Source organism: Perognathus longimembris, unplaced genomic scaffold (genome assembly GCF_023159225.1).
Source record: "Perognathus longimembris pacificus isolate PPM17 unplaced genomic scaffold, ASM2315922v1 HiC_scaffold_5664, whole genome shotgun sequence".
Classification (NCBI taxonomy): Eukaryota; Metazoa; Chordata; class Mammalia; order Rodentia; family Heteromyidae; genus Perognathus; species Perognathus longimembris.
The window spans coordinates 31,653-59,399 of NW_025961116.1; the positions used below are offsets into that span (position 1 = coordinate 31,653).

Genomic DNA, 27,747 nt, shown 5'->3' on the forward strand with positions numbered 1-27,747 from the left:
CTGAGTTCCAACCGCAGTGCTGCAGGAAAGGTAGGGCATCCCCCCCTTAGCCTCGTGTCTTGCACTTACGTGATGCTGCATTGAAGTTTGCTGAAGGGCTCGCGTGTGACTCTCCAGCCACATTTTGGTGACTCCAGGTATTTTTTATAACACACCGGGCAAGCGTGGCTCACACTGCGGTCCTTGCCGCTGGGGAGGCTGAGCTCTGCGGGTCAGGCCAAAGCCAGCCCGGGCAGGAAACTCTAGGAGACTCCAAGAAGCCGGAGGTGGCATGGCGGCTCACCCGGAGCAAAAGCAGCTCGGGTCGGCATCCGGGGCCAGAGTTCAAGCCCCAGGACTGGCAAAACTCAGGTAAGGAAACAAACAGTTGTTTCCCCCAGGCAGCTGCCTGACGCTCGCCTCGCGGCTGGTGAGGGCTTCCCGTGGGCGGGTGGGACGGGCCGCGGGAGGGTGGGATCGGCCGTGGGCGGACCGTGGGTGGGTGGGATGGGCCGTGGGCGGACCGTGGGCGGACCGTGGGCGGGTGGGATCGGCCGTGGGCGGACCGTGGGCGGGTGGGATGGGCCGTGGGCAGACCGTGGGCGGGTGGCATGGGCCGTCAGTGTTCCGTGGCGGGGCGAAGTCCAACACCGCAGCCCGGCTGGGGCGGAGGAACAGTCACTGCACGGGGTTGGTGGCGGCCCAAGCGTGTTGTTTTCTTTTCCCGTGGCTGTGCGCAAGATGGCCCGGAATGAGATCCCGCCTCCTCCAGCCACGCTCCCTGCGCCCGCACAGGAGGGAAAGGTCGGGCCGCTTCAGGGCGGTGGGGTGGACGCGGGGTGAGCACGCGGGGGTGAGCACGCGGCGGGAGCGCGGCCGCGGGGGGCGGGGGCGGCGTCCAGGTCGGTGTCCCCCGGTTTCCTTCACCCCCTGGGCGCGGGCTGCGGAAGGCCGGGTCCGCTCGTCCGGGTCTTCGGGATCTGGGAGGCGTCCTTGCCCGCGAGCCGCCACCACGTCGAGCAGGCACAACAACAAGCTGCCCAGCAACCTGCCGCAGCTCCAGAACCTGATCAAGCGCGACCCTCCGGCTTACGCTGAGGAGGTGGGGGGGGGGGGAGCGGGGAGGCCGGGGTGCCGGGGGGGGGGGGGAGCCCGGGGAGGCCGGGGGGCCGCGGGGCCGGGGAGGCCGGGGGGGGGGGGCCTGAGGGGCCGGGGAGGCCGGGGGGGGTGCCGGGGGCCAGGGAGGCCGGGGGGATCCGGGGGGCCGGGGAGGCGGGGGGGGGGGCCCCGCGGGGCCGGGGAGGCCGGGGGGGGGGGGTGCCGGGGAGGCCGGGGGGGCCGCGGGGCTGGGGAGGCCCGGAGGGGCCCTGGGGGCCGGGGAGGCCAGAGGGGCCCGGGGAGGCCGCAGGGGCCCGGGGATCCGCGGGGCCAGGCAGGCCGGGGGGTCACGAGGCCGGAGGGGCCTTGGGCCCGGGGCGCCGCGCGATAGCTGCAGGCGCGGAGGGCCAAGCCTGGGCCCGCACCGCGTCCCCAGCTGGGCTGATGATGACCCACGAAGCTGCTCCTATGTAGCTCATCCACATCATGCTTGTTTGACACGCACAAGGCCCTGGGATGGATCCAAAGCACAACAGCAGCCACAGCCACGAGAACACACACCAGACGTGCAAAGAGTAGCTACCTGGCAAGCACGGGCTCGCTGGCTGCCCCGTTAAACGAAGGGTGGGTCGATGTCAGGATTAAACGTCCGGGCAACTGCTGAGTTGAAGGAGGAAGCGATCGATACTTCCAAATGTCTGATGCCCCTGGCTCCCAACATATCCATATCTAGAACGCTTGCATAAAAATCATGCGCATGTATGCATATGGGTGTCTGTGCCTGTACCGGGACTTGAACTCAGGGCCTGGGCACTGTCCCTTGGCTTTTTCGCTCCGGGCTGGTACTTTGCCACTTGAGTCATACCTCTACTTTTGGCTTAGACTTTTTTGTCTGGACTGACTTGGAACCAGGATCCTGAGCTCTCTCTCAGCCTCCTAAGTAGCTAGGATTACAAGTGTGAGCTGCTGGCACCTGCCTTCCCAGCACCAACGCTTAATGAGTATTTAGAAGAGGGAGATTTTGACTGGAGAGTATTTGTAGTTGATACATACTTTATGTTTTCTAGCTGTTACCTTTTAGCAGATTGGAATACTTTCCATACATACACACACAGCATTTTGTCACTCAGGTAGATAGATAGTAAATGGCAGAGCAGAATCTTCAGTTTTTGACTCTTGCTTTCTATTCCTTGCTCAACACCCAAATCTTCTGATCCTAAGGAAAGGGTCTTCAGGTTGTCTATGATGTGCTTAGGTTTTTTTTTTTTTTTTTTTTTTTTTTTTTTTTTTTTGCCAGTCCTGGGGCTTGGACTCAGGGCCTGAGCACTGTCCCTGGCTTCTTCCCGCTCAAGGCTAGCACTCTGCCACTTGAGCCACAGCGCCACTTCTGGCCATTTTCTGTATATGTGGTGCTGGGGAATCGAACCCAGGGCCTCATGTATATGAGGCAGGCACTCTTGCCACTAGGCCATATCCCCAGCCCCAGGTTGTTGTTTTTTTTTTTTTTTTTAACCTCACTTGCAAGAATGCAGATGAGGAAAAAAGAAACATGTCTGTATACTCATTCAAAGCTTTTTCTCTAGGCTCTTATCAAACACTTGGTTTACTGAGGAGATTTTTATCCTATGCTTAGTCATATCGTAGAACATAACAGACTTAAATTTGATTTCTCTACAGTTTCACCAGCAGTATAACCACTACAAATCCAATGTGGAGGTTTTCAAGTTACAACCGAATAAACCCAGCAAAGAACTGGCAGAACTGGTGATGTTTCTGGCACAGGTAAGAAGATGATTTCTGAATGAAACAAAACTCAGTGTCACACAGTCTGCAACTGTTTTTTCAATGATATTTAACTTCATTCCATTCTAGAGTGGAAACTTCAGGTTTTAGTAAAGCTTTCCCTTATTGCAGATTTCATTTTCTTCCTGTAGTATATTGTCATGCAATTTTGCTATATTTTTTCACAAAGCCAGTCAGAGCAAAACTGTCAGGCTTTGATTTTCTTCTTCCAATTCATCATAGAAGTAAGTTCTCAATCGTGTCACAAATGTTTTTTTAAAAACTGGAGTTTTCAGAAAACTTGTATTCTCATAGTTAAGAGACATTAGCCTATAGGAAAGACTGGCTCTTCAAACCCATCTACTTCTATGAAATAAAGCTTTTTCCTCTACTTTTGCAGAACATCTAAACCTGTGCATCTGAATTAGAGAGAGATAAAGGGAAACTTCAGGAGCGTCTTTGCTTTGTTACAGATCGGCCACTGCTATCCAGAACACCTAAGTAACTTCCCTCAAGAGCTGAAAGAACTTCTCTCCTATAACCATACTGTCTTTGATCCAGATCTTCGCATGGTAAGAGCAGTTCTTGGCTTAGCAAAATGATGCTGTGCTCATGTGTGCAGTAATAGCCTAGTCACCTCAAGGACACATTGTCGGTGAGCTTATCTTTCCTCTGCCCTGTGTGCTTGTTCCGGAGAGCACACTCCCATGGATCCTTGTAATGGATCAGGCTCTGTGTCCAAGCGGCCCAGCTAAGACATTTTCAAGTGGAGTACACCTGTCTTTCCAACAGCGTTACAGCAGCCTCTCACACAGATAAATTGCCATCACAAAAGTGTGTATCCTCTATTCAAAACTTGCAAAATCTGTATTCTTACATTTTCCAGGCTTTTTGTATCATTTTTGTTTGTTTGTTTTGTTTTTGTTGCCAGTCCTGGGGCTTGGACTCAGGGCTTGAGCACTGTCCCTGGCTTCTTTTTGCTCAAGGCTAGCACTCTGCCACTTGAACCACAGGGCCGCTTCTGGCCTTTTTCTATATATGTGGTGCTGAGGAATCGAACCCAGGGCTTCATGTATAGGAGGCAAGCACACTACCACTAGGCCATATTCCCAGCCCTAATTGTATCACTTTTATACTTCTCTAGGGTTTTTTGGTTTGTTTGTTTGTTTGTTTGGAGACTAGCCTGGCAGTGTTGGCTCAAATGATCCCGAGTAACTGGGACTACAGGCGAATGTCACCATGACTGGTAACTAGAATTTCATTCATTTAACTAGGCCCAAAAGGAAAATACCATCTCAGCCAAGCCTAGGTTATAAGCTGTAGTTTTTTACCTGATAGAGGCATGAGTTTTGACAACACAGGGATTTGAAACTCAATCAGTTAGAAGGCTTTATTTTTTTTTTTTTAATTTTGTGCCAGTCCTGGTGCTTGAATGCAAAGCCTAGCACTGTTCCTGAGCTTTTTTACTAAAGGCGAGCACTCCACTTGAACTACAGCTCTGCTTACAGCTTTTTTGGTAGTTAATTGGAGTCTCAGACTTTCCTGCTGGGGCTGGCTTCAAACCACAATCCTTAGATCTTGGTCTCTTGAGTAGCTAGGGTTTAGGCATGAGCCACCGGTATCCAGTTTTTATTTATTTGGGTAGTACTGGGATTTGAAATCAGGTCCTCTTGCTTGGTAACTAGGTACTTTGCCACTTAAGTTTGTACAGCTGGCAGGAAGTGACCAAAATGGTCTAGGGACCTATGTTGTTTGTTTTTCATTAATGTGTTGGTTGGAGGTGTGGCACAAGTGGTAGAGTCCCATCCTACCAAGCAAGCTGCTCGTAGCCCTTTGCTCAAACACGAGTACTAGCTAGAATAAATGAATGTTTATTTTGAGATAAGATTTGCTATATTGGCTTTTCTTTCTACCTAATTTGTTTTCCTGCTTTTTGGGGAGAACTTGTGGAATCCTTTCTCAGTTTCTGTCTACTTTTTCCTGCTGACAGGAATTAAAACATTTTTTGGTGAGAGAAATGAAAATCTATAAATATGTGATTGTTAACTTACCTATTTAATAGTAAGAATCGAACTTAGGTTTCTGTTTCCTTGGCGGTGTAATTTCCTGTTGAAGTACTTGTTACTAACTTCTTTTTGAGCCTTATTACTTTCTGGTCAAATTGTGACCACTTGGCTGAGGAGTTTTCCTGGTCTTTCCCCACAAAAGAAAACAGACTTGCGTCTGCTGTCACATTGCCCTTCCCTCACTTAGAACTTACCAGTCCTATTCCTGTCTCACCGATATATATCTTATTTGGATCCCAGGAAAAGGAGAGACTGTTATCCCTCCCTTTGTATATGGTACTTGGATTTGAACGCAGGCCTTGTGCTTGCAAAGCAGGCATTCTTACCATTGAATAGCCATACCTCCAGCCTAGTTTTGCTGTGATTTTTGAGATTAGGTCTCGTTTCCTGCCTGGGTATTTCCCTGGGTATGTCACCTGTGTTTGGCTTCTTGTCTTGACTTGTAAAACTGCATTGAACTTCCTGTTGTAACTATGCTACCCCACCGGCCTCAGCAGTCACTGAGAAGGAGTCGCTTGAACTTTTCTGCTCAGACCACCCTTGAACTGGGATCCTCCTGATCTTAGCCTCTGAATTCGCTAGAGTTGTGTGAGCCATTAGAACCCAGCTTCTCCTCTTTTTTTTTGAGACAGAGTGTCACTATGTAGCTCCAGTTGGCTTTGAGCTCGTCTGGCTGCCTCAGCCTCCTGAATGTCAGAATTATAGGAATACACTTAACCCCCTGCCCAGAAACTGTCCTGCTACTTAAAATGGTGCCTCATGTTAGTAAAAGGCAGAAAGCTGTTTGGAATATTTGTACTGCATTTTCTCATTGGATTAACATTACCATTGTCTTAGTGGGGATTTTTTTCTGTTCTGAGACATTCTGCAAAGCTTTGATGTTGCTGAGAAATAAGAACCTCATCAATCCATCAAGTTTGCTGGAGCTCTTCTTTGAACTTCTTCGTTGCCATGATAAGCTCCTGCGAAAGGTAAAGAGCAAAGCATTCCTTCCTGCATCTCATTCTGTTCGGTAGCGTTCGGAGGCCCTTGAACTCTACTTTACGTTGGCTATAATTAAGAATAGTTTCAGTAGACAAAAGCTCCACTATTGTGTGCATGCAATATGGTATTCGTGGCTAATTACTGAGTGCCTACTGTATGCCAGATACTATTCTTGGTTTCTGTGTATTAATTTGTTTATTCACAAATACCCCACAAAGGGATGATGGTGATGGCCATTAGTATTTCACAGATGAAAAGTCTGAGGAACAGAGATGGAGTAACTTGTTCTGGGTTACACAGCGCCTCTGATTGGCTGTCAGGCTCCAGAACCCAAGCTTTCTACAACTCAGTCAGGGCATGAGTACTCATTCTATACCCTTCTGCACAATAAAACTAGCTTTTGTTATTAAAATTTATCCATGACTTTAAGTTTACCTGTATAAAACCAGGAGCTTGAAGGCTTATGAAACAAAATTTCTTGTGGTGCTGGGAATCAAACCTAAGGTCTTGTACTTGATAGGCAAGCACTCAACCACTGACCTATATCCCAGCCCTGTGCAACAAGCAGGAAGAATTAGTTCACTTTCATTAACTTGAAAATGGTTAGCAAAGTAAGAGGAGACGAGTACTACATTAGAGTCTCTTTGCTTCTGGGCTGAGCTTCAGGCTGAAGGTGGTAGATGGAACCTGTGCTACTTGCATTCCCGGAATTAACCACATTCAGTTCGGTGCTCAGTAAATGGAGTCACTTTCCTTTTTTAAAAAAATCTGCATTTACCTTATTTTGTTTATTCATTTATCAATTAATAGACATTTTGGTTATTTCTACTTTTTGGCCATTGTGATTGATGTTGCCATGAATATTTGTATGAACACTGATGTGGAAATGAGTTTGGTTGTTTTTTTTTTTTTTAAATAAGGGTTTCATACTCTTTGGTATATAAACTACTCATGCAATTACTGAGTCATAAGGTAATTCTGTGTTAATCTTTTGAGAGCAGTTTTTCCTTTCTGGCTACTTTTTGTTTCCTTGTTTGCTTATTTTTGGTCTCTGGTGGAATGAAAGTGGATGAAATTGAATCTTGTACATTGCTCTAAATTTAGCATGGTCAGATTAGAGTTGATGTGTATGTTCTGTTTCTTTTTCTCAGACTTTATACACACATATTGTGACTGACATCAAGAACATAAGTGCAAAACACAAAAACAATAAAGTGAATATAGTAAGTGCCTTCTGTTTTTCCTGTTTGCTGCATTGCACAGCAAGATATTGTATTATATCGAGTCTTCTCTTTCTCCTGTTGTTCAGGTGTTACAGAATTTCATGTACACCATGCTAAGAGACAGCAATGCCACTGCAGCCAAGATGTCCTTGGATGTGATGATCGAACTTTACAGAAGAAACATCTGGTAATAGATACATCCATTTTCCTCTTGAGAAATGGATCTTTCTCTCTCTCTCTCTCTCTTTTTTTGCCCAGCTCTGGGGCTTGAACTCAGGGCCTGAGCACTGTCCCTGGCTTTTTTTTTTTTTTTTTTTGCTCGAGGTTAGCATTCTACCACTTGAGCCACAGTGACACTTCCAGCTTTCTCTGTATATGTGGTGCTGAGGAATTGAACCCAGGGCTTCCAGGGCTTCCTGCATGCTAGGTGAGCAGTCTACCACTAGGCTACATTCCCAGCCCCCGATCTTTTTTTTTTTTTTAATTAATCTTGCACTCTTCATTATACCTCTGTCATAGATTAAATTAGAACTAAAACTACAGAAAACTAATAACATTGACTTGCATTTCCTGAGCAAGTACTGAGATGCTCAGTACCTCGCGTCCTAGTACCTTTGATGTATACTTCGTAGTACCTTGTCGGCCTTCAGAGCAAGTTGAGAACAACTGTCTAGAATCATTCCATTTTATAAGTAGCAAAACAGAAGGGAAGTGAATAGAATAAGAGTTTAGCTATTAGTAGGCAGAGCTGAAATTCAAACCCAGATTTGTCTAACTCCTAACCTAACCTTGTATTCCTTGGCCTGCCACTTGGGAGAGTTTGAAGTCGATTCATGCTGCTTGTATAAAATAGTATGTGGTGTTTCTCATTGGTACAGTGCTCTGCCCCAGGTCTTTTGCTGTTCTTACTAACTTTTCTTACTGTGAGCAATCTTTACTGTTGCAGAATAAGTAGAGACAGAAAAGCTTTAGTAGCATGTGTTAGTAGTAGAGGGGGTTCGTTATGATAATCTGCAGGTTATCACACAGAGTACATGTCGTGTACTTTGAGCGATTCCCTCCCTCGGTGAAAGCCCTGTGGCCCTCCCCCCCCTTTGCATGTAGTATTTGATGCATTTCATTATGCTGCTTTTGTGCATATGTGTAGTGTACGTTGATCTCTTCACTGTCCTAGAAAACCTTTTTTTTCAATTGCATATAATCTCCACTTAGAGGTAATTATCATTTAAAAAACACTTTATGGTGTTTCTTCCTGTTTTGTTTTTTTCCAGTACTGGGTTGGAATTCATGTCTTAACCTTAGGCAGGCACATTACCGCTGAGCCACGCGTCCAGCGCTTTTTTACGCTGGTTATTTTGAAATCCTAATATTCCCTTCCCATTGCATGTGGGATGCCGGGCGTGCCAGCTGGCTCCACTTCTTCCGTTGAGATGGAGTCTTGTTGGATGTTCTGCCTCCATTGAACTGGAACCACCGTTCTCCTGCTCTCAGCCGCCCCCCTTGCTAGGATCGCAGGTGTGAGCCACAGTGCCCACCTCCTTCCTGATCTTTTAGTTAACATACAGTAACTATGCTTTGAACCAGTTTAGAGGCTGAATTTTGCAAAGTTGTCTTCCTTCTATTGTGTTAAATTTTTTCCCATGTACCTTGAGTGGGAGAAGGTATTCTTTTAAATCGGTAAATTCTTCATCTTAATGGCTATACATTTGATGTGAGTGGGCTAAAGTCTAATTAAATGCTCCACTTGTGGTTCATTGATTTAGCATGGGGTTGGGAACATGGCCTAGTGGCAAGAGTGCTTGCCACGATTTAGCCATCTACGATGTTAATGTCAGTATTTCTTGTGTTACTTTGTGTCATTGTCTGCGGCTTGGCTGGCAGTATGAAAGAGTGAAAACTGACTTCAGAACGCTCATTGATTCCCTCCAGGAATGATGCCAAAACCGTGAATGTTATCACAACTGCCTGTTTCTCAAAGATCACCAAGGTGAGCCCACGTGTAAGGTGCGTGGAAGCACTGGCTGGTCAGTTGCTGGGGCTGGGAGGCGAGGGTGTGGAGGAAGAAGCGGCGTGGGCATGCAGAGTGCTCACTGATGCTTGCTTGCTTCCTTTCTACTGTGCTTGCCTGAGTCGTCAGTATTCTTGAGAAGTCAGAATTATTATGAGCCCCTAAACGCTGTGTAGGTGATAGCTGCTGATGTTTTGCCTGTGATTCTTCACGCTTCTGTTGGGCATGGGCACAGGTAAACGGCTATATGGACTGTGTTTGATCTTTGTATTTGAAGGATTCCAATGTCTGACTTTGGGGAATGTGGAAGTTGACAGTCGACCTTAAGGATGATTATAGAACCTGGCAAATTTTATGTAGTTAAAAATCTTTTGGGGGTTCTAGGAATGTGGCTTAGTGGTGTAGAGTGCTAGCCTTGAGCAAAATAAGCCCTAAGGACTGGCAAAAAAAAAAAAAATTCTGGTAATGTTGGAACTTGAGCATGGGACTTGTGTAAGTTAAAAATGTGCTTGACTAAGCTATACTATCTAACCGTGAAGATTTAAAGGACAGATGACACCATAAAATGCTTATCTAAATTAAGAAGAAGGAGCAGAAACCATAACACCCTTGAATTTCTTCAGTTTCTAGCGAATATATGCATAAGCTACCAAAAAAAGTATTTGTCCTGCCTGTCACTGGTGGCTCACGCCTGTCACACCTGTCCTCCTAGCTACTCAGGAGGCTGAGATCTGAGGATCCCAGTTTGAAGCCAGCCCACGCAGGAAGGTCCCTGTGAGACTCTTATCTCCAATTAACATATCTTCTTCCCCAGGTACCCCTCCCCCCAAGGAAAAAAACAAAAAACACCAAGTGAAGCTGGGAAAAGTAGAGCATGCTAGTCTTGAGCAAAAGAGCCTCAGGGCCTATGTTCAAGCTCCACACCTGACCCAAAAAAACAGAAAGAGATAAAACATATTTGTTTTTTGATAGAAGCTGAGTTAAGTAGACTTTCCGGTTATCTTTAGATATTAGTGGCTGCTTTGACATTCTTCCTTGGGAAAGATGAAGATGAGAAACAGGACAGCGACTCAGAATCTGAGGTTGGTTTAATCACACAGGGATCTTTTGACATTTGCCAGTTCTTCAGGTTTTCCTATTGTGCTGAGTTTATGTTGTGAAATCTTTAGCTGTTCAAGTAAAAAAAAAACTTATTTGTCTCATTTTTTTTATTGAGTTCTGCTTCAGTTTTGGATTCATAATCCCTTCAGTTTAACTGGCTTTATGTAAATTTAGAATTATTGCTACCACCATATTATTAAGGTGGTATTGTGTCATAGAAATAAGCTCACAGTGTGGAAAGAAAATGAAATAATGGTAGCTTTAAATTGACAAATCCAAGATTTAAGATATGATCAGGGGGCTAGGAATGTGGCTTAATGGTAGAGTGCTTGCCCAGCGTGCATGAAGCCCTGCATTCAATTCCTCAGCACCACATAAACAGAAAAAGCCGAAGTGGGGCTCTGGCTCAAGTGGTAGAGTGCTAGCCTTGGGCAAAAAGAAGCCAGGGACAGTGCCTAGGCCCTGGTTCCAGCCCCAAGTCTGGCAAAAAAGATATGGTCACACTTTTTAGAAATATTAGAAAGAAAGATTTTTTATAGGTATAAACTTACCTTGTTGTGTTATCATTTTACTAGCTAGATCCAGACAGATAACATCTTTATTGTGTTAAGTGAGCAATGTATATTGATGTGAAAAATTCCAGATACTGTGACTTTTTTCGCCCTATATTGTTTCCTATACATTTTATATGCACATATGTCCATAAATTCTTACACTTACAGTTCATTTAAAAACTGTATATATGAAGCTGGTGCCATGGCTCACACCTATAATCCTAGCTGCTCAGGAGGCTGAGATCTGAGGATGGCTGTTAGAAGCCAGCCCAGGCAGGCAAGTCCGTGAGATTCGTATCTCCAATGAGTCACAGAAAAAGCTGGAAGTGGCGCTGTGGCTCAAGATAGAGTGCTAGCCTTGAGCAGAAGGAGCTCAGGGACAGTACCCAGGCCTGAGTTTAAGCCCTAGGACTGGCAAAAATAATAACCAGATTGTATGAGTGATGTGTGCTACTGCTTGCTTTCTTAGTGTCAGTATATGTAGATGTACTCACGCATTTAGATCTTTACAAAAACCACTACATACTTTAGAACAAATGTAGTTTTGGAAGTATTCCCCTGTTGATAGATAAGGACACCATGCATTGTTTCCGTGCAGATTTTCCTTGTTTCCAGTTTTCTGAAGTCCTTTTCTTCTTTAGGATGAAGGACCCACAGCAAGAGACCTGCTGGTTCAGTATGCCACCGGGAAGAAGAGCGCCAAAAACAAGAAGAAGCTGGAGAAGGCGATGAAGGTGCTTAAGGTGAGACTGGAGAAAGGACAGGGGACTCATAGTGTATGAAAAGCTCCAGCTTTTGAAGGGGCAGAGGAGCAGTATTAAGGTTTGAACTCGGTTTCTTGCTTTCTGCGTAGGAAGGTAGGTACTTACTGCTTGGGCGACCCAGCTCTCCCCTTCCTCACTTTTTTCAGTGCTAGTACTAGGGCTTGAACTCAGAGCTGTGAGTTCTCCCTTGGCCTTTTCATTCACAGCAGTTGCTCTGCCACTTGAGCCGCACCTCCACTTCCGAGCTCTGGCTTTTAGACTTTGAATGATGTCTCAAAGGTTGTTATCGAGCCATGAGACATGTCTAAGCACTAATTTTAAATGAATAAATAAACTTACCCTGCAAAACTTGTGACTTAAAAAAATAAATTTGATTAAGTATACTTTTACTTGTTCTGATCATAGTAGTTTCTTTTATGGTGTCTTTGTTAGACCTGTCCTATTTGAAGGCTGAAGTATGTGGGCTGGGAACATGGCTTAGTGGTAGAGTGCTTGCTTAGCATGCGTGAAGCCCTTGGTTCTATTCTTAGGCACCATGTAAACAGAAAAAGCTGGACGTGGCGCTGTGGCTCAAGTGGTAGAGTGCTAGCCTTGAGCAAAAAGAAGCCAGGGACAGCAGGCCCTGAGTTCAATCCCCAGGACTGACAAACAAAAAAAAAATTTAAAGAATGAAGTACATGTGATATTTTATTACAATTACTCCAAAAAGCACTCATTTGTCCCCATGTGTTTTGTTTGTTTGTTTGCCAGTCCTGGGGCTTGGACTCAGGCCTGAGCACTGTCCTTGGCTTCCTTTTGCTCAAGGCTAGCACTCTGCCACTTGAGTCACAGAGCCACTTCTGGCCGTTTTCTATATATGTGGTACTGAGGAATCGAACCCAGGGCTTCATGTATATGAGGCAAGCACTCTTGCCATTAGGCCCCATTCCCAGCCCTCCTCCCCCGCCCCGTGTGTTTTTTTAATGTTTGTGGTTACAAATTCTTGTAAGTCTCAAAAGTACCGATGGCTAGAACATTCCCAAGGTTTTTTGTTTGGTTTTTTAAAAAATTTTTTCTTTAGACAGGGTCTTCCTATGTTGTAGGTTGGCCTCAAACTTGCAGTTTTTCTACTGTATCCTCCCAAATGCTAGGATTTCAGGTGTTATAACACCAGGCCAGCTCTGAGGTTTTAATCTTAAAAGATAAAAACCATCTTAAGTTTTTCCAATTTAAATTATTTTTAGATCTAGGATTTTTTTTCTTATTTTCTTTTTTTGGTGCTGGGGATTGAGCTCAGAACCTTCTGCATAATAAGCATATATTCTACCACTATATATACCCTAGTCCTTTTTTTTTTTCATTTTAAGAAATTATTTTTGTCTGGTTGGTTTTGGGTTTGGTTTGGTTTGTTTTGGATGGTAGTGCTGGGATTGGATTGAAGGCCTTGTACTTGCTAGATAACTAGCCCACTATCACTTGAGCCATGCCCCTCAGCCCCTTTTAAGTAGCCTAATAGACTCACTTGCAGACTTTGTTAATGCATTGCGTTCTATAGCATCACCGTCATTTGGATTGGAAAGCGTTTTCTCATTCTTTCTTTCAGAAACAAAAGAAGAAGCCAGAGGTGTTTAACTTTTCAGCTATTCACTTGATTCATGATCCTCAAGGTAGAGAGAATCGTGACTATCCAAGTTCCTTGTGGTAGAACCTGTACCTGTTTAGTTGCACTGCCAGGGTTGTCAAGGCACTTAATAAGATCCTCAGCGCTTAATAGGAATCAACAAATGCTTAGCTGTTACCACTGGGTTATGACGTAGAAAATTAATGTTGTCAAGGAATGATTTCCAGTCTATATCAACATAAGGATGAACAGGTCTCTGATTTGTGTTATTTTCAACACAAAAGTAGTAAGACATTATACTTCACTGCAAATTGGTAGTCTCTTGTTAGTCTTTTCTTTCACTAGTTTGTGGAATCCAGAAGTTTGGGAAACCCGAGTTTTCAAACAAGGCTGCCCATTTGAATTAGCTAGAGGATGTATAAATCTGAACTGAACCCCAGGATTGTGATTGGGTTGGTGTGGGGTTGTGGGTGAACATTGAGATTTAAGCGTTGTCTATACATTTGCTAACCTGCTCTCGGTGTTTCTCAAATGTGTATGTGCCCACCAAACACCTGGGGACCCGGGTCAAGTGCCCATTCTGACTCAGTAGGCTTGGGTGGCCTGAGAGGCTACGTGTCTGTGAAGGTCTGGGTGAACAGGCTGCTGCTGGTCTTCAAAGCACATTCCAGAAGCAGGACCACCGAGCATCTGTTGTCAGTCTCGGTGGTGATGCTGAAAACCTTGACACGCCTTGAGGTGTGTTTAGTGACTGGGCACCGGTGCTGGTCAGGATCACTTGGGTTTAGTTCGTCACCCACCCCCTGCCTGGGCCGTGCTGTATGGACATGGACTCACCGAGCACTTCTGTGATCTTGTCTTCTCCAGATTTTGCGGAAAAACTCCTGAAGCAGCTAGAGAGCTGTAAGGAGAGGTTTGAAGTGAAGATGATGCTCATGAACCTCATCTCCAGATTGGTGGGGATTCACGAGGTTTGGATGCTTTGCTCCCCTTGTGGGGGTTCGAAGTCGGTGTGGGCTTGGTGAAAGGGGAGCCCTTTGTGTTAGGTGGCACAGCCCCTACACTGCCCATCCCTGTACAGTCCGCAGAACAACACAGCCTTCCCATCTGCGGATAGTCAGTTTACGGATTACTGTTTTATGTTTTCTGTATTTATTTCCCATATCCGTTTTCCTGGCCCATCCAGTCTTCACTGACTTGTACTGCATTGCCCATTACTTAACCCTCCAAAGCCTTCCTGACTTTCAGATGTCTCTGGCAGGAAATTAGGTTTTCAGAGCTGAATCCTTCCTTTCTCTCCTCTTAAATTAATTGCTAGAGCTCCTTTGTGGTGCGTGTGTGCTTGTGAGGTGTGCACATGGGCCCCACACTGCTTTTGCACTCACTGCCATTATGGGAAAAAGGGCTGGCAGAAAGCTACAGGCCAAAAAGAAACCACTAGACAGGCTAGTGCTGCTCTGAGCATTTGCAAACACGTGGCTTCCCTTAAGCTTTTTAAAATAACAAAAGGAAGGGGGCTGGGAGTCAGACTCTGGGGCAGCTGCTTACCATGCCCAAGGCCTGGGTTCCCTCCTGGCATTCCCTGTCCCTTTCCCTTCACTCACCTCGCTTCATCACCCACCTCGTCACCCACCTTGCTTCGTCTGAAAAGTAAGAAAGTCGGCTAGTAAATACACACATCCCAGTTTAAAGTGAAAGCACACACAGGAACATGGTTATTTCCTAAGAAAAACCTACCTCTTCACTGCTTTTTCTCTGTGGCTGTAGTTCCATAAGGGTCACCAGGTCAATGTATGCAGTTATTTCAGTGCAGGACTGAATTTGAACTTGATGGGAAAGCAAAAGTGATTGGTGGTTTAAGCGTAGTTTGAAGGAAATAATATTGGAGTTTTAACAGCTGGATATCCATCTTTATATCGAACCATTAGAAGAAATATCTAATGACCCAACCGGGTTTTGTTTTGTGGCTGAAGTGGAAAAAATAAATTTATTTCCATATGAAGAACATTGAGAAAGCATAACCAAGGTTTCATTTCTTGAAACTAATCGTTTCCATTTCCTTTATAACTGGACTCTTGTGACCCTTACGTAAGTAGGCTCCAAAGTGAGTATTTTCTCTTTAAAATATGGAGAGCAATTCCTACAAGGTAGCTGGACTAGTAGACAATACAATCAAGACTGGCAGTGTTTTGGTGGTCAGATTACGTTAGTGCTATTCAGAGTTGATTTTTTTTTTCTTGTTCCTTTTCCAAAAGTAATAGGGATTGAACTGAGGGCCTCATTCCTGCTAGAGGCTCTCTCCAGCCCTGTGGTTTTGAAATAGGGTCTGCTCTAGCCCTTAACTGACTAGTAGTCTGACATTTAACTCTTGCTTCCATCTCTAAACTAGCCGAAATGACAGGTGTTCAAGAGTGTTGTTTTGGTTAACTCTGCCTTTATTCTTCGTTGATTTACTTTTTTCTTTTTTTCTTCTTTTTTTTTTTGCCAGTCCTGGGGCTTGGACTCAGGGCCTGAGCACTGTCCCTGGCTTCTTCCCGCTCAAGGCTAGCACTCTGCCACTTGAGCCACAGCGCCGCTTCTGGCCGTTTTTCTGTATATGTGGTGCTGGGGAATCGAACCTAGGGCCTCGTGTATCCGAGGCAGGCACTCTTGCCACTAGGCCGTATCCCCAGCCCTGCTGGTTATTTTTTAAGATAGGAGCTCTTGAACGTTTCTGCCCTGGCTAGCCTTGAACTGTGAGCCTCTTGCTCTCAGTCTCTGGAGTTGCTAGGATTATTGACTTTACTTGTATATATTTTTTTAATTTTTAGGCAGGCACTGGGCATTTTGCGCCATGCCTCCAGCCTCATTTTGTATAGGTTATTCTTGAGGTAGGATCTCATTTTGTGTCTGGACTATGAGTCTTCTGCTTCCTTGTATCACTGGGAAAGATAGACAGGTGCTTTACTACCATGTCCAGTCATTGTGCGTCTCTCATAGCTGGGATATCAAACATTCCCATTCAAGTCATTGGTTGAGATGAATTCTCTCAACCTTTTTTTCCTTTGGCTGAGGCTGGCCTCAAACTCTGATCCTTCAATCTTTACCTCCTCAGTAGCTAGGATTACACTTCTGAATCACCATGCCTAATAACCTGAAGGTAGCAAAGAGATTCAACAGGAAAGTAGTTAAAAGTGTGGTACGTGGCACTGTGGCTGCTATCCATGGAAAATAGGGCCACCCCACTATCTAGTGCAAGTAACAGAATGAATTGAGCCAGGCGGGCTTAAATGAGGAAGAAGACACACAGGCTTCCTGGGACTCTAGTTAGCTTCAGTTATGGTATGATCCAGAAGTCTGTGGCACTCCCCTAAGCTCTCTTGGTTCTGACTTTCTCTATTTTAGACTGAGCACTCCACACTCTGCACCCCGCCCCCCGTGGTAGTAAAATATGATAACTCTTTCTGACCTTATATACGTACTCAGATCCTGGAAGAGAGAATCTGCCTCTGTTACCTCTATAGAAAAGAGAATCAATGTCTTTTCCTATCATCTCAGCATGATCTGTTTAAATCTTATTGGTCCAGTTTGGATCTGATGTGTTCATTAGGTTAGATTCATTCACAATCACCCGTCAGGAAGGTGGGCTGTGCTGGGTGAGTTAACGTACCTTAGAGCTAGGGGTGGGATTGGGCCACCCAGATCCTATAGAAAGAACATTTACACCTAGAAGAATCTGGCTGTTCCTGGTTGTGTGGGTGGGAAAGATACTTTGAGAAGAGCCGGACAGATGTCCACTCTAGAGCGCTGCTGACATCATGGGGACCGGACTTGGTCCAAAGAAGACCAGTCTCCTTGCCACTCTGGACCAACCATCTTTGTGCAGCACTGAGCCTGCATCTTGTAGATCGGCACTCTCTGACATCCTTGGGGCTGAAAGGCTAACTGCATGGGCCTCAGTTTCTCATGGCGGTGGGGGTGGGGGAGCTTGGGTTGCCAGCCTTGTCGCCTCGAGATGAGTAGTTGAAAGCGATCCTCACTGATTATTAGCTTATCAATCCTGTGGCTGCCTTCCTCTCCCCCGACGAGATGTCCCGAGAGCTGCCCTTTGCTTAACCATACACAAGTCAGCTCACTAAAAATCTCTTGAGCTGAAAAAGAACTTCTGTCTTTTTAGCTTCCACTTTTTTTTCCCCCCAGCCTGGCCCTTCTAGCTGGAGGAGGCGGAGTGTTCGTACTTCAGAAGCTAGAGGAAAGCTATAAACAATTCCACTTGCAGTGGGTGGGTGGGTGGGTGGGTGTGTATTTATGCATGTGTAGCTGGCTCTCCATGTGGCTCTCTTCTGAAGCACACAGAAATGCTGGTACTATACCCAGGATGCATAGCCTTTTAGGGTGGACTTGGCGTTTGAGCCTGTTGAGTCTCTGACCCAACACAGACCCTCCATCACTTGGTTCCTCCACATCTGACTAAGACAGCGGGCCGTCTCCCCACTTGCTCTCCCCTCCTCCCCCTGCAGTGATCTTCTGTAGGAGTGAAGATCTCTGAGCAGAGGAGAGACCATTATCCTGTGACGGAATGTTTTTTGGTTGCCTGTGAGGTCACTTGGAGACGCTGTGAGCTTGAAGAAGCCCCTTTGTCTCACCCTTCCCCTGTCCTTGTACTTTGAGTGCGTGCGTGGGGACAGCGCGTGTATAGGACTTTAGCTTTGACTTGTGGGGTGGGGGCAAGTCACTTGACCTCTGCCCTTGGATGTCTTGATCTGTAAATGGAAAATAATGTGAACTGTTTGGGGGTTTCTTTGGCGCATTAAATGAGTCACAGAGCAAAACCCTGAACATACATAACATGGGGTACAGATTCCATTATTAGCTACAGAACAATCAAGGGGTCGGCAGTGCTGCTGGGCCTGGCTTGTGCCTGGGTGCCTAGGGTGCCCCTTTATGGAAGATGAGCTTTCTGAGGTTAAGCGCTGGGGCAGGCTCAGGGTTGGGAACAGGGGAGGACAGGCACAGTCTGATTTTGGTTGTAGCGAGGAGGTTGTGTGTGCAGAGCCTTCTGTGCATTCCTCACCCTGATTTTTTGGCACTTCAAGTGATCCCTGGGGTCCCTTTCTGCTTCCCAGTTCGGGAGAGCCCATACCCTCAGCACTCAGAGAGAGCCTGCCATCTGCAGCCGGTATGCTTGCTGACGCTAGCCTCAGGAGGTGCTGGCTGTTTTAGTTCTCCTGAGCCTCCGTTTTCTCAGCTGCCTCCTCTGATCAGAGCCCCTTCCAGGGGCTGTTTGAAGGAGCACTGTTCTATGGTGACCCAGAGCCCTTCATATGATTCTATCGTGAAGCTCAGAAGGATTTCTAATCTTCCCAGGTGCCACTTCTGTGTTTCCTGTTTTTGTATCAGTACTGGGACTTGAACTCAGACCCTGGTTGCTCTGCCTTAGGTTTTTTTTTTTTTCCCCCCTCAAGGCTAGCTCTCCACCATTTGTTTTGTTTTGGTTTTTTGCCAGTCCTGGGGCTTGGGCTCAAGGCCTGAACACTCTCCCTGGCTTCTTTCTGCTCAAGGCTAGCACTCTACTACTTGAGCCATTAGCGCCACTTCTGGCCTTTTCTGTTTATATAGTGCTGAGGAATCGAACCCATGGCTTCATGCATGCAGGGTAAGCACTCCGCCACTAAGCCCTATTCCCAGCCCCTAACTCTCTACCATGTGAACCACAGCTCTACTCCTGGCTTTTGTGGTGGTTCCGTGAAGATAAAGAGTCTCACAGCCTGTCTTGCTTGGGCTGGCTTTGAACTATGATCCTCAGATCTCAGCCTCCTGAGTAGCTAGGTTTTATAGGGATGAACCACAGGCACCTGACTCTGACACTACTTCTTGACCATAGGAACTTACCTCAGCTCTTTTTGTGTCACTTTTTGTGACATCTTTGCTGAGTACGAGGAAAAGGAGGGAGAGAGAGAAGAGTAATTGGTGCTCATTACTGTTGGAGCTGGCTGGGCAGGAAGCCTGGCTTTGAGGAATGGTTCTTTCTGAGCTTCAGGGTGCTTCAGAAGCTCCAGGTAGCCTATTAAGGATGGAGCCTCCTGGGCCTAGATCCTTGGAGTGCAATAAGGGCCGGTCTGTAGTAGGCTAAGGATCCCATCTTTCAATCCAATTGAGGGCCCTGCAGAGAGCCTCTTCTTTGTGAGAGATCTCTCCTTCCCCAGGGGTCCATTCCACTCTCCCCAGACGCCTTAGAGTGCTGGGGAGTACCTTTGTCTGGAGCTCCCAGTCTTGCTGGTGAGCACCAAAAGGGCTCTGTGGTGCCTGGGGGCAGTGGCCCTGGGTCAGATGTCACAGACATGTCAGGGCTGGGGGCCTGCTGGCCTTGGCCATGCCGTTCTGAGTCCCTCTGCTGTGGGCTCTGTGGACTGGCAGAGCTCCTGGGCTTGGTTTCCTGTGCCACCTATAATGTCACCCTTCTAGGGTAGGTCTGTGCCTTCCTGCGTGGCCTTGTAAGTGGGGAAGGGCCATCCTGGAAAGAGTGGCATGGTGGAGACCCCGTGGGGGTCGGGAATAAGCTGGCACAGACAGAAGGACAATAGAGTAGAATTGTGAACTATCCCAATTGAGTTTCCAAGCCCAGTCAGGGTTGGTTGGTAGCTCCATGCCTGACCTACATACACATGGGGTGTCAGATTTCTTCTCCCCCAAATGAGCTTAAGTTAACCCTTGGCTTCCTAGTGTCCCGGTGATGGTGAGATTAAGCTCCAGTGGTGGGGACCCTGCTGAGAGGTGAAGTAATGCGCCCAGTGCACTCAGCTAGGGAGCAATCTCCGCTGAGATGCTCCAGTGTGCGTCCACCCGCGTGGGGGCAGCTGCCACATGGCTGGCCTTGGATGGATGTCTGAGGAACTGCCCGTCCTCCCCCTGGGGTTCAAAGAGTTGCTGGAGGAGATGATCGCTGAGAACCCAGGACCCCCAAGTTCTCAGGCTAGTTGCTGTTGACTCCAGAAAGCTCTTCCAGTACCTAGCGACAGTGCCAGGACAGTGATTAGAGCCTGGGCCACGTGCTGCGTGGGAGCCAAGCGCTGGTTGGCCAGGGTCATATGTCTGTGTGGCCCACTTCTGTGGGGTACAGATGGCATCTCGGGAAGCAGGTTGCTTAGCACAGCGGTGGGGGCCTGCTGGCATTTCTGGGGGAAGGGCATTTTCTTAAATAAAGAGAACAGGTTGGAAACATCTGGAAGGAGGCTTGTGAGAGCGACTTCCTGCTGCTTTGGGGTATTGTGTGTTCTCAACTGAAAACGGTTCCTTTTTGCCAGTTTCCTCCTGAGTATTGATCTAGGTCGGCTGTTGACAGTGAAAACGTGTATGTGCGTCCATGTCTTATTTGTGAAATAATTGGTCTCTCCGTCTGCCATCTAACTTTACCAAGAAGTTAATGATTCTCTTCTTGGAGCAGCTTCTGTTGTTGGTCAGTAATTTGGCTGGCTGGCTAGTTTATTAATACTATCTTATTGGTAGCTGTTTTCTTTAGAGATCTTTTTTATTAGTTCATTTGATCTTCACATAAAAAAGTGTCTTACATGCAAGTTCCTACAGAAGTTGGAAACCAGCGGCTTTTGGGTTGTAACCTAGAGGTAAGTTCTATATGACCTAGCCACTGCTGACCTTTAATGATGGGATGTCTTTATTTTTTGTACTGGTACTGGTGCTTGAAACTCGGGGTCTAGGTGCTTGCTGTTTCTTAGCTTTTTCACTCAAGGCTGGCACTGTATTGCTTCAGTCACAGCTTTGCTTCTGGATTTTGGGTGATTAATTGGAGAGAGTCTCAAGGACAGTCCTGCCTGGGCTGGCTTTCAGTCTTGATCTTCAGATCTCAGATCTCAGATTCTGCATAGCTAGGATTACAGGCCTGAGACACTCATTAGATGTCGTGTGTGTGTGTGTGTGTGTGTGTGTGTGTGTGTGTCTGGGCTTGAACTCAGGGCCTGCATGCTGTCCCTGAGCTTTTTTGTTTTTGCTGAAGGCTAGCACTGTACCACTTGAGTCACAGCTCCACTTCTATTCTTTTTGGTGGTTTTTTGGTGGTAAAAGTCTCATGGACTGTCTTGCTCAGGCTGGCTTTGAACCATTTATGCTCAGATCTCAGCCACCCGAGTTGCTGAGATCACGGATGTGAGCCACTGTTGCCCTCTGGATGTTTCTCATTTTACATGTTAGTAAATTGCCAGTAGCATAACATTGGATGAGTTGATATATTTTTAGGACCTATTCTTATTTCTTGCTTTTAGGGGGAAGTCAGAAAGTGAGCAGCTGGACTCAGGTTCTAGGATCCTAACTATGCTGGACTGGGTAGCAGCTACTCCTCTGGAGAGGCCTCAGGTCTCCTGAGGGCCGCAATACCAGCCACCCTTTGTGGTTTCAAACCTGGATGCTTCACCCTTTGAGGAAGCCCGCCAGCAGTGGGAGACATTTGGGTTTAGAGCTCTACTTTATTACCTACACACTTCTAGTAGGTTCTCTGTGAGGCAGGATAAGGCTTATGGGCCCCTTCTTAAGGCCCCCATAGCTTTGAAAACGGAGGTTCAAAGAGCTGAGTGACACACCGTCACAAAGCCAGCGCAGTGAGCCAGAGCCTTCTGACTCGAAGATCAATACACTTTCCAGGGGAAGAAGTGATTGCTTGGAAAAATAAGTATATTGTCCTTGGCCACTGAACTGGCTCACTCAAGTTTATATTCTGATGTCTGCTCTAATGCAGAAACCATTTCCCTTGCTTCTTTCTCTCTGTCTCTAGGCCTCTGCGTCTGAGGACTTCTGTGTCTAAGGCAGCTTGGTCCAGCTAAGGTGAGAGCTGCCATGGCCTTATGAGCTACTTTGTGGGTAACAGAGTTGCCTTTGTTTTCTGCCTTGGACTTCCTGGCATGTCAGAAAACTCCAGAATGTGCATCCTGTGATTGGGAGAGTGTTAGGATGTGAGAGAAATGGGAGAGAAGACAGCTTTCCAAGCAGAAATGGTCCTTCCTACATTTCCTTGTCAGAGGGAGCCTCAGAGGCACCCCAAAGACCGCAGCTGGGCATCCCCAGTGACTCCCTATCTCAAGCCTATGATCTTAGTTACTTAGGAGGCTGAGATCTGAGCATCTAAGATTCAAAATCAGGGAGACTCTTCTCTCCAATGAACCACCAAAAAAAGCCAGACATGGAGCTTGTGGCTCAAGTGGATAGAGTGTTAGCTTTGAGCCCCAAAGCTCTGCGTTCAAGCCCTGGGACTGTCACAGATAAAAGGGGGGCAGGGGCTGGGCTTGTCCATTTTTTGCCCTAGTCTTGTCCCCACCTGCCCTTCCTTGGGGCAGTTGTCAGAGGCTGTGGCAAGGGGTGAGTCATCTCCTCATCAGGGGTGGTGGTGGTGGGAAGAGGGTCTTCCAGTGGTGTCCCTCATGGGTCCCTGTGCTCCTGCCTGTTTTTCCCTCCCTTCCCAATGCAGTTTCCCTCTGTTCTCTGCTTTCCCCTGGCAGTGGGCGACACAGCTGACTGCTCCCGCCACCAAGGCTCTGCCAGTGAACATGGGCCACATTAAGAGGGCTGCCAGGTGCCATGCCAGAGGTATTAAAGGGACATTTGATTACTTTTAACCTGAATCGCCAGGCTTTGTACTCTTTCACTCTGCAGCAGTTAAAGGGCAGGAAAAGCCTAGGCTTTGTGGGGTTCTCTTTGTGGTGTTAAGTGTGCCTCTTTCACCCCAACCTTGCTCTCAACCATCTCTCCTCTGTTTGTATTTGTGTCACTCCTTCCCTCCCCCTCATTCCCAGTTGGTGTTGGGGTGTGTGTGTGTGTGTGTGTGTGTGTGTGTGTAGTGGCTATAAGCTACCATTCTGGAACCCACAACTGCCCCTTGTCCTGTCTCTCTTAACCTGTTCCCTGCTAGATGGGCAGCCATCTTTGGTTTGAACAGACCCCAGTGGTGGGGATCTCACTCTGTTTAGCTCAGCAGGGCTTAGGGGCTTAGGTAATGTCTTATGGCCCACGGTGACTTAGAGGGCCTCTTGCTTGGGTACTACCTCTTCATCCTTTCTGTCTCCTTCCTTTATCCTGGCAGGTAGAATTCATCTCTGTCTCTTGGAAATGCTTATAGAACTTAATTTGTACAAGGCTAGTGGCATGGATTTTGTGGTGTGTTTGTCATTATCCTTGGTAGAGTTAAGCAATGTTGAAGGAGCCTTCTCAGCAGAACTGCCACTAGGGTGAGCCTTTGGCTGGGGAGATGGGATCCCCAAGGTCTACCCTGTGAACCTTACACTTCTGGCCAGTGTATTGTCTGTGATTTGTTAGTCCAGAACATAATTTAGGCTTTGTAGATAGTAATAAGTCTCCAGTGCAGCCACTCACTTCGTCCACTGTAGTGTGAATATAGCCATGCCCAGTACATTCATTACCTGAATATGCTGTGTTTCCATAAAGCTTTATTTGCAAACGCAGATTGTTGTTTGCCAACCTCTCTTTTGCTTTCTTCCTGGTGGAAGAAGTCCTACATTGTGAAGTGGGGCCATCCTGAACTGTATGACTGGGCAGACCCTTGGCCTGGCAGAGCCTCAGTTTCCTTATGTGTACATTGTGTGAGACAGGGGAGAGTGAGTTCTAATGTTCCTGAGTCAGCCCTGGACACTCAATGAAACTCTGAGTTCTCCATTGAGTCTTATCCTGGCATTGTCTGACTCCACCCTTTTTCCTCCTCCTAGCCTATCCTAGCTCTCGTGGATTCTGGCTCCAGCCTTCCAGCTCCTGTCCCCACCTCTGCTGGAATCTCAGTCCATTCTTAACACTCAGCCAGAGAAAGCATTTATGAATAAAATCAGTCTCCTATCTCTTTTCTGAAACTCATTAGTGCCTTGCAGCTGCTGCTCAAGTTCAATCCCCTGCCTTGTCTGGTCCCTGCTTACACCTCCAGCCTCATTTTGTGTGTGTGTGTGTGTGTGTGTGTGTGTGTGTGTGTGTGGAGTTCTCAGCTCCAGTGTCACTTCAGACAGCCTTTTGTTGTTCCTATTGTTTGTTTTTATGTGTGTACTGGTCCTGAACTCAGGGCCTGGGTGCTGTCCCTGAACTTATTTGCTCAAGGCTGGTACTTTTCCACTTGAGCTATAGCTCCACTTCTGGCTTTTTTGGTGGTAAATTGAGGCTAATAGTCCCATGGACTTCTGCTGCCTGGGCTGGCTTCGAATCGTGATCCCTTAGATAGCAGCTTCCTGAGCAGCTAGGATTACAGAAATGAGCCACAGGCACCTGGCTTGATAGGCATCTCTTGGAGCTGGCATCTGGGGATTCTCTCATCACTCTGCAACCTGTCTGTGAATTATCCATATAGCAAGTTGGCACTAACTAGAATTCATCTTGCTTGTTTGTTTACATGTTTGTTTTTCTGCTTCAGTAGGTTGTAAGCACCATAAGCTTTGGGACCATATCTGTCTTTTGTACTGCTGCTTCCATAGCAAAGATAAGCAGATAGTGGTGCTCAGTATGTTGACTGATTACTGTGTTTCTGTTCAGACTGTGTGTGTGTGTGTGTGTGTGTGTGTGTGTGTGTGTGTGTGTGTATTTATCCTGGTACTAGGGCTTGAACTCAGGGCCCAGGTACTGTCCCTTAGCTTTTCTTGCTTTTGGCTGTCAATCTACCATTTGAGCCATACTCTACTTCTGACTTTATGGTGGTTAATTGGACTTCTCTTCCCTATCTGGTTTTGAATCATGATTCTTGGATCCAGCATCCTGAGTAACTAGGGTTATAGCTTGAGCCATGGATGCCTGGCTGCCCAGGACTCTTGTGTGCTGCTGTTCCCTTGTATGTCATTTGGAAGCCATTCTGCTCTTGGTGCTAGGAGACACTGCCCATGGTCTCCCTCAGGAGGCTGCATTCCTGTGCTTCTGTCTCTTCTGGTGATATCAGGGGCCTCAGAAGGATGAGCTTCCTGGAGGAGCAGCTAGTTCTTGGCCTGAGCTTTTTTTTTTTTTTTTTGGCCAGTCCTGGGCCTTGGACTCAGGGCCTGAGCACTGTCCCTGGCTTCTTCCCTCTCAAGGCTAGCACTCTGCCACCTGAGCCACAGCGCCCCTTCTGGCCTTTTTCCATATATGTGGTGCTGGGGAATCGAACCCAGAGCTTCATTTGTAGGAGGCAAGCACTCTTGCCACTAGGCCATCTTCCCAGCCCTTGGCCTGAGCTTTGACTGGGGGCTTCCTCTTAATCACAACTGTCCATCAGCATCAATCTGTCCCTCCCGTTGGCCTACATGGCTTGGTGGGTGGTGTCTCTGCATGAGAATCTGTCTAGTTCTTAACATTTTTTAAATTGTTCTAATAAAGGTGAAGTGGGGTTACAGTTATGTAATTCAGATGGTCTTTATAAGCACAAGAGAGTCTCTTTGGGGTTAGATTTTGTTCTTGGAAATGTGGACCCCTGTTAACTGTGTTGGGGGAAGGTGTTTGCTGCAGCTGGGGTGACTGTCCTGTGGGTCCAAAGGTGGGTCTCTTGTGGAGAAAGGCTGCATCCCAGTGACACAGTCCCTAGGCCCACAGCTTCCACGGAGGGGTAAAGATGGAATTGTTTCTTCAAATAAGGTCTGTTAAGCCGGGCACCAGTGGCCCTCACCTGTAGTCCTAGTTACTCAGGAGGCTGAGATCTGAGGATCGCAGTTCAAAGCCAGCTCAAGCAGGAATGTCCAATTAATATGCAATTAGCCACCAAAAAGTCAGAAGTGGGGGTGTGGATCAAGTGGTAGAGAGCAAGCCTTGAGTGAAAAGCTAAGGCACAGCTCCCAGGCCCTTAGTTCAAGCCCCAGGATCAGCACAGAACAACACACACACACACACACACACACACACACACACACACACACACACACACACACACGATCTGTTAAAATTCTAAGACTTAGTGCCTCAGAGTGTGGCCGTATTTGGAAATAGGGTGATTGTAGTTATGTGGTTAAGAGGTGGGCCCTGCTGGAATAGAGTGGGTCCTTAATCCCACACAACTCTGCAGGTAAGACTAGCCCTGCAGAGACAGAGGCAGAGACTGGGGTTGTGCTACCATCAGCAAAGCACACTGAGAGATTCCAGAGGCAGGGATAACTGTCTTAATCTTGTCTGGCTCCTTCCTTTCCTTTTTAATTCTTGGAAAAGATCCTCTCTTCCATGGAGGATTAACAGATCCCACTGCCCGTATGTGTTCTTTAACTAAAGCCACTCACCTGACTAAGAGATCTCCACCAGTAGCCTTGAATACCAGTGCATGAGCACGTGGTCCCTGTTGTTACTTGACTGCATCATCTCTCATTTTGATCTGAGTTCTAGCTATATTGATTTCAACAATTTTGTTCTGGACCCAAGCTAAATCTGGGGGAGTACTGTGTGAAAACAAAACAAAACTGCTGCCTGTCTAGTAGAGGAGACAGATGAGTTAACAGCACTGTAGCATGCAGGGCAGGACATAAGAGTAATTCCCACTGTGAGAGGGGACCAGCCCAGTGTTGTACCCATGAGACACCACACTGGAGATCTGGAAAGGCTTCTGCAAGTGATGAGGGTTTTATTTTGTTTTTGGTGCCAATACTGAGGCTTGAACTTAGGGCCTAAGTGTTGTCCCTTACCTTTTTTTTTTTTTTCCTCAAGGCTGGTTCTCTATCACTTGAGCCACAGCTCCATTTCTGGCTTTTTGGTGGTTCATTGGAGCTAAGAATCTCCTAGACTTTCCTGCCTTGGCTAGTTTTGAACTACGATCCTCAGATCTCAGCCTCCTGAGTAGCTAGGATGACAGGTGTTCACTCAGGCAGAAAATTTTAAAAAGTCCAGGACAACAAAGGCTACCTGGAGTCAAGATGTGCTCCTTCTCATCAATAATGCTCCTTAAACATATTGAGGCATTTTCCTATTTATCATTTCAACTATTTTTTAAAATTTTCTTAACAATCCTCAGAAGGATGGAACTCAGAGATGATTGTTTTCATTTTACAGATAAGGATACTGAGGCTCAGAAAGAAAGGCTGGGAAGTGGACTGGGAAGTGGATGAATGAGATTCACCTATGCTAGACTCCTGCTCTTGCTGACCTCGCAGGCACTCCCTGCCCTCCATGTAGATGAAACCTTTTAGACTTTTCTACCCAGATTGACCAGGAACCGTGATCCTCCTGATCTCAGCCTCTTCAGTAACTAGGATTCCAGGTGTCAGCATCTGGTGCCCTGCCCATGAACATAGCAGCCTAATACTATTTGGACCATAATTGCTCCATTTTATAGATGAGAACCTTAAGCTGGCTGCTGAAATGCTGACTGGCCTGCAGAGCCTGGCGTTCTAATCCCAGGATGCACTGCGGTGTGCATGCATGGGAGAGCCAGGCCTCCTGAAGGAGGGAGCCCTGACTGCTCTTTTCAAGGGGAGTGTGATGGTTCAGCCAGGCCCTAAATGCTAGGGATGGGGTGGGAAGCCAAGTGATTCTAGGGAGGGGGGGGGGAAACAGCATGGAGTAGTCAGGGTCCCCAGGTTTGGGAGAAGCTGGGCCACAGGGATGGCTGGGTCTGCCTGGACTCCACCTTGCAGTTCATGGAACACTGTGTTCAGTAGCTAATCATGCGG

At 46.9% G+C, this 27,747-nt stretch overlaps 1 protein-coding gene across 1 annotated transcript; it reads left to right on the plus strand.

Moving 5' to 3' along the window:
- The first annotated feature begins 730 nt into the window (after positions 1-730).
- LOC125345449 (protein SDA1 homolog) lies at positions 731-27,469 on the plus strand. The gene is made up of 13 exons (XM_048337605.1): positions 731-1,081; positions 2,755-2,859; positions 3,333-3,431; positions 5,786-5,896; positions 7,061-7,132; positions 7,219-7,319; positions 9,062-9,119; positions 10,148-10,222; positions 11,437-11,538; positions 13,142-13,205; positions 14,027-14,130; positions 22,642-22,729; positions 27,411-27,469. Exons 1-13 carry the CDS (start codon positions 731-733, stop codon positions 27,467-27,469), a joined length of 1,389 nt encoding a protein of 462 aa, XP_048193562.1.
- The last annotated feature ends 278 nt before the right edge of the window (positions 27,470-27,747 follow it).